Source organism: Amblyomma mixtum, chromosome 3 (assembly GCF_055824585.1).
Source record: "Amblyomma mixtum isolate Tamu chromosome 3, ASM5582458v1, whole genome shotgun sequence".
NCBI lineage: Eukaryota > Metazoa > Arthropoda > Arachnida > Ixodida > Ixodidae > Amblyomma > Amblyomma mixtum.
The window spans coordinates 354,439,405-354,445,581 of NC_143014.1; the positions used below are offsets into that span (position 1 = coordinate 354,439,405).

At 44.3% G+C, this 6,177-nt stretch overlaps 2 protein-coding genes across 2 annotated transcripts; both read left to right on the top strand.

Moving 5' to 3' along the window:
- The first annotated feature begins 115 nt into the window (after positions 1–115).
- LOC149356408 (uncharacterized) lies at positions 116–3,950 on the top strand. Its single transcript, XM_089584180.1, has 2 exons — positions 116–915; positions 2,531–3,950. The coding sequence occupies exons 1-2, from the start codon at positions 796–798 to the stop codon at positions 3,797–3,799; spliced, it is 1,389 nt and encodes a 462-aa protein (XP_089440306.1). The 5' UTR covers positions 116–795; the 3' UTR covers positions 3,800–3,950.
- A 134-nt stretch (positions 3,951–4,084) lies between these two features.
- Positions 4,085–5,627, top strand: LOC149356409 (uncharacterized). Its single transcript, XM_089584181.1, has one exon. It carries the CDS (start codon positions 4,284–4,286, stop codon positions 5,481–5,483), a length of 1,200 nt encoding a protein of 399 aa, XP_089440307.1. The 5' UTR covers positions 4,085–4,283; the 3' UTR covers positions 5,484–5,627.
- The last annotated feature ends 550 nt before the right edge of the window (positions 5,628–6,177 follow it).

Sequence of the window (6,177 nt, forward strand, 5' to 3'; positions counted from 1 at the left end):
TACGCGCATCTTGGAATGCTAGGATCGAATAATAGGAGCTCAATACAAAGCCGCAGAACTACCGGTTGCGATGCCAGCCGGGCCCGTAGGGTTCTTCCAGCAGCACAATGCAGCACATACGGCTGTCGCTTTGCTTGGAAAAAGTTCTGAGAATTTGAGGGAGACCGGCGGCGACCGGATCAGCACGCGCCCGGGGTGGCCACAGATGCTTCGAGCAATATGCACCAACATGAATGGCTTCTAATAAAGGACGCGATGCAATCAATCAATCTCACTGAAACGTGGCCCGCTGGGGTGGACCTTTTATCCCGTGTCCTCGCGGTAAGCATCTGACGCCATGGCCACTGAGCCATATCGCGCCAGGTGAATACATGTATTAAAATGATAGTATATGTTTTCGTACAGGACGTTCACACATTAGATTGTTGGAAGCTAGGGCGCACTGTGCGGCGCGTTCGTTGTTTGCTGCTCAGAGATATAATCGTTTGACATATGTGCGACCCACCCAAATATAATACAGCCATGCACGGCCACCGTGGTTCTTGCATATCTCGTCTCGGTATACGCATGGAGGGTATACGCCACGAGCTGTGGAACTGTAGTAGGCTAGTCTAGCCACCCTAGCTGTGGACCAGCTCGCGTCTACCGCACAGCCAAATCCATATCCTTGTCCACTCACGCGTTCTGGATTTCCTTTTCTCTTTCTCTGAATAGTGAGACTTCACCTGAGATAAAAGCGCGCAAAACGCTAGCTTCAAGGGCTGGCGTTCCGTGGTGGCTTCAACTGATATCGCGATGTCAGGAAAGCCACGACAGCGCTACAGGCGTTACCTCGAGCAGGGAACCAGCGTTCAAGTTCCTAGGCAAACTGTGTCCAATGTAAACAAGAGAGCCAGGACTTCAGCTATTGTTCAGGTAGGTGCACATGTGGTGCAATGAAGTGCTTACGCAAGGCCTCCGGAATGAAGGGAGGAGAAAGAGGGGGAGGGGGCGTTCTCCCCCCTTCCTTCCTCCAAACATTTTTCCACAGGCCCCTGTTGTATCCCCAGTTGCAAGCCTGGTCAGGTCTCTGACAAATGCTTACATTCCAGGGCTTATTAATATAAAGCGCAGTGAAGCTGAGCTTGTTGGCTTCATTGACCACTGGATCATAAAACTTTCATTTCAGTAGCCTACAGAAAATGTACCATTTTTAACATGGTTGATCACTCTTTGTGTGGATCTTAAGCTGCCTATTTTAATGTAGGTTTTATATGCATTAACAAATAAGTCTTTGAACAATGTGAAATAAATATATGCAGGGTCAAATGTATAAATATCTAAATAAAACAAATAATCAAATAAAACAAATGAGGTCTTGCCCCTCACTCAAAAAATAGTTCTGGAGTCCCTGTACTTATGAGTTTTCAGCAAGAAGTTTGCATCATTTGCACTCATTTGCATCACTGCAATTTACTAATTCGGCCATGAGTGCGCATGGAAAAGTGATTTCCTAGGGAATGTGTACTGAAGCGGCATACACTTGTGCTTAATCAGCATCACCAGCTTGCTTGCGGTCACAAGGCATTCAAACTCACTTTGCCGGCACATTTGATACAGGCAGTTGAGTGCCTGTGAACAAATGTTGAGAAAATATTATGTAAAGGTACGTTCATGTATTATGGTTTATGGTTTATGGGGTTTAACGTCCCAAAGCGACTAAGGCTATGAGAGACGCCGTAGTGGAGGGCTCCGGAAATTTCGACCACCTGGGGTTCTTTAACGTGCACTGACATCGCACAGTACACGGGCCTGTAGAATTTCTCCTCCAAAGAAATTCCAGCCGCCGCGGCCGGGATCGAACCCACGCCTTTTGGGTCAGCAGCCGAGCACCATAACCACTGAGCCACCGCGGCGGCGTTCATGTATTCAATATTCATTTCACATTGCATGTCTGGTAATAGTTAACAGGTGCAGAGTAGTATGGTACCAAATGGGAGGCAGTAAACAATGACAAATTTTAGCATCTCTGCCATTTGGCTACTCCCTGTTCCATGACTCATAGACCACATTGTAACAATTGCGTTAGTCCACTGACATTTCAGTGTTTACAGTTTACTGTATCCTAGTAGTAGCTGAAGCATTTTATCAGTATATTTGTCCTTTTGGCTTTCTTGATAGACTTCAGAATCGTTTCTTTCTCACCACTTGAATGATTACACGTAATTCTGTGACTGCAGCTGACGGCTTTTTTTTTTTTCACGTTTTCCTGATCTCTTTTTTTGCACTCTTCTGCCTTTCTTTCTTCGAGTGCATTCCCTATGGACAGCACCATTTTCAAGTTGTATACAGCTGGCTAAAATCTCATGTTTCTCATAAGGAGCATGTATTGTTATTGTCAGCATGGCTACACATACTTCAACCATTGGGAACTTTCTTTATTGGGCAAAATGCAGTTGGTGAAGGATAAAAAGTTGGATAATCTATGCACGCACAAATTCAAATTGTTCATATTTATTGCAAGCCACATGATGTTTATTTTCATTTGCAGGACAATCAGAACCAGGCAGCTGGAGGTTCATGCCAGCGTGAAGGCAGTGAGAGTGAATCTCTGAGTGTTGGTGGCGGTGAAGGCCCAAGTACAGGCTTGACTCATATCAGCCCAGGGACAGCCCCAAATGATGCTGCAGATCCTCTTACATATGAAGATGAAAGTGCTGCCTTTGCCAGTGATGGTGGCCAGGACTGTCAGACAGGCTACAGCACGGACACTTCAGACAAAGAATGTGTGGAATACACCGTAAATGAAGACATGGGAGAAAACTGTGATGATGTCGAGGGAAATGAAACTGACAACCCAGACTTCTCTGACGACTTCGAGGCCTACCTTGGGAAACTTTCTCAGGAAAAGCTGCCACATCAGTCAACAACAAAAGCACAAGCACTGCTGTTAATCTTAGCTTACATCGTGACAGCAGGGCTCACTTGGTCACAGGTTAGGGGCCTCCTTGTCCTTCTCAACGCCCTCTTTGGAGAAGTGGTTGTGCCACCAACTACCTATCTACTAAGGAAGGTCTGGAAGGACAAAAAACAAGCACTGAGGCTGCATCTGTTCTGCTGGCATTGTCATGAATATCTTGGCATTACTCATGAAGTCCCTGCCAAAAGTGAAATAACATGTAACAGCTGCAACAGGAAGAAGAGTGTGAAAAATTTGATAGCAATGGGAAGTTTTTTCGTCATGTTTGACCTCAAACAGCAACTAACAAATTTGATCAGGCATTACAGCTCTGTCCTGTTTCAAAATCTGGAGAAGCTTTCGACAGTGATTCGTGAGCCAGGAACCTACAAAGATGTCACTGATGGTGACCTATACAGAAGCATTCGGCGACAACTCAACATGTCATGGAGTGACATCACACTGACTTTTAACACTGACGGGGCGCCTGTGTTCGAGTCGTCCAAGAGTTCCATCTGGCCTATTCAGGTCATGGTAAACGAACTGCCCGTAGAACTCCGGTGGAAAAATGTTGCACTATCAGGGCTGTGGTTTGCAAAGGACCACCCACCTATGCATATTTTTATGCGCAGGTTTGTTGACGAGGTCAACAGTATTGGGACAGTTGTTTGGTCCCATGCTGGAACAATTGTGAAGTCATCGGTACATGCGGTTATGTGTTGTGTGGACTCGCCGGCAAGAGCATCTGTCCTCAACATTAAGCAGTTTAATGGGTATTACGGGTGCAGCTGGTGCCTTGAGGAAGGTACATGTGTTGATGGTAAGTTTAATTCACACTTTCAAAGGGGGTTCATTTCTTAATGGGTCCGCAGCAATACTGACTAACTGACAATTAGGTGTCATAGTGGTATTATGAAAGTGTGGATTTAATGGTAAGCAAAAGCAAAACACTTATACCAAGCAGCTAGGCATTCATTTTAGGTCCTGTGTACAGTGCCTACTTATTGCTCTGTAACAGATGCATGAGGTTTTTGTTAATCACATGAGCAATGTTTTAAATGTCATAAAATGCATATTTCTATGTTCTGGAAAAGCTAAGCTCCTTAATTACTGGAAATTTCTTGTGCAGCTAAAAAATATAAATTGAGCATGTCTTTCTATATAATACAAAGTGCTGCAAGCTTTAGGTGCAGTGTTGCATTTGGAAGGTTTAGGCTGAATTTTGTGGGTCAGATTATTAATGAAAAGGAATTGAAGCCTACATGCAATTTTTACAGGCACAGTCAAGTACCTGTACCACGGCCAGCTAGCCTGTGAAAGGACCCATGGGCGTGTCCTGGAAGCGATGCGGCAAGCAGGGGTACAGCAAGTAGCAGTCGAAGGTTTTAAGGGGCCATCTTCGTTGATAAAACTGAAGGGCCTTGACCTTGTGTGGGGCCTACCTCCAGATTACATGCATTGCATCCTCGAGGGTGTGACGAAGCAACTTGTTGACCTATGGCTGTCGCTAACAGGCTCTGCATTCTATGTCGGGCGGCATGTCAGGCTGTTAGATTCCAGACTGCGATTAATAAGACCTCCCATCACCTTCTCGAGGATTGGGCGACCCCTCTCGGAGCGTGCTTACTGGAAAGCAACTGAATGGCGTTACTGGCTTTTGTTTTATAGTATTCCATGTTTATCCGATCTCCTGCCTCGGCCATACTTCGTACACTTTGCACTCCTTGTAAAGGCAGTGTTTTTGTTGTTAAAAGACACTGTAACTGAAAGTGACATCTGTGTAGCTGAAAGGTTGCTGTTGTCATTCGTTGAACAGGTATCTAGGCTCTATGGCAATGCAGTGATGACTTTCAATGTTCATCAACTGCTTCACCTTTCCAAAGCTACACGTATGTTTGGCCCATTGTGGGGAATGTCCACATTTCCTTTTGAAGATGGGATTGGCCATGCACTGCGGCTTGTGTCAGCAGCCAAGCTTGTTCCCATGCAGATTGCTGAACGGTGCATTATGCACCAAACCTATCGGAGTTTGGGCAGGCACTTGCAACTTCCAGCTCATTTGGCTGGCGCCAAGAAAGATATTACTGCTCAGTACAAAAAGAGCCACCAAATATGTCCTCTTGGCATGCCACAACCTATTTCAGGTTGTTCTGAACATCTGAGAACTGTTTTAAATTCACGCTTTGGCTGCATTCCTGAGATGTCCAAGTATTTTCGCGCGCAAATCGGTGGCATTATTGTACACAGTTCAGATTATTTAACACCAAAGAAGACATGTTCTTGCTATGTAAAAATGGTGGATGGTTCTTATTGTTATGTACTTGGAATTTATGTAATCACAAACTGTATATATTTGCACTCTCAAAGATTGATTACCTCGCCACTTGTGTTTGATATGCCACACATTAAGCGGTGTCAACATCCACCAGGTGCTCAGAATAATTGTTTGTATCGTTTTGATGATGTGGCCCTGCAATGTGTTTTCTTTAATGTGAATAATGTCTCGTACTTGTGTGATGTGCCTAATCAAAAGGAAAGGGACTGATAAGTAGTGAAGGTGGTTTCAGTGTAATATTATTCTTGTTTACCTTTCGGTACCTCATTAGTGTGTTTATTTTTTTCAAATTAGTTTTATGGGGTTTAACATCCCAAGAGGACTCAGTCTATGAGGAATGGCATAGCTATAGTAAAGGGCTCCATATAATTTTGACCACCTGGTGTTCTTTAACGTACACTGACATCGCACAGCATTTCACCTCGATCAAAATGTGACTGCCACGGCCAGGATCAAAGCCACATCTTTTGGGTCAGCCGCCAGACACCGCAGCCACCAAGCCACCTTAGAGGCTATTTTAAAATTTATGGCCACAAAACTCATCACAGTTAATGATTATGCTGCTTCTTTAGAGTGCGACAAAAGGTCATTTCATAAGAACTGAAATGCCAAATATTTACACAAATGCATTAAAGAGGAATTTGTGAGATATATGTCTAGAAAGTAAACAGTACAAAAATGTAAAAACAGCCTGCATGGCTGTGTAGTGCTCCTATTCAGCACAATCCAAAGGTAACCACATTTCTTCATTTTCCCACATATTTTCTGCATTATTCAAGCCCTCGTTTAGGCTGCCAACCAACTTCTGAATGCCATGGCCATAAAATTAACACTCTGCCATCCCTGTAAACCTCATCATACCTTGTGTCACTTTGTGTTGTATCAGTGAACCATTTTCCTGCAG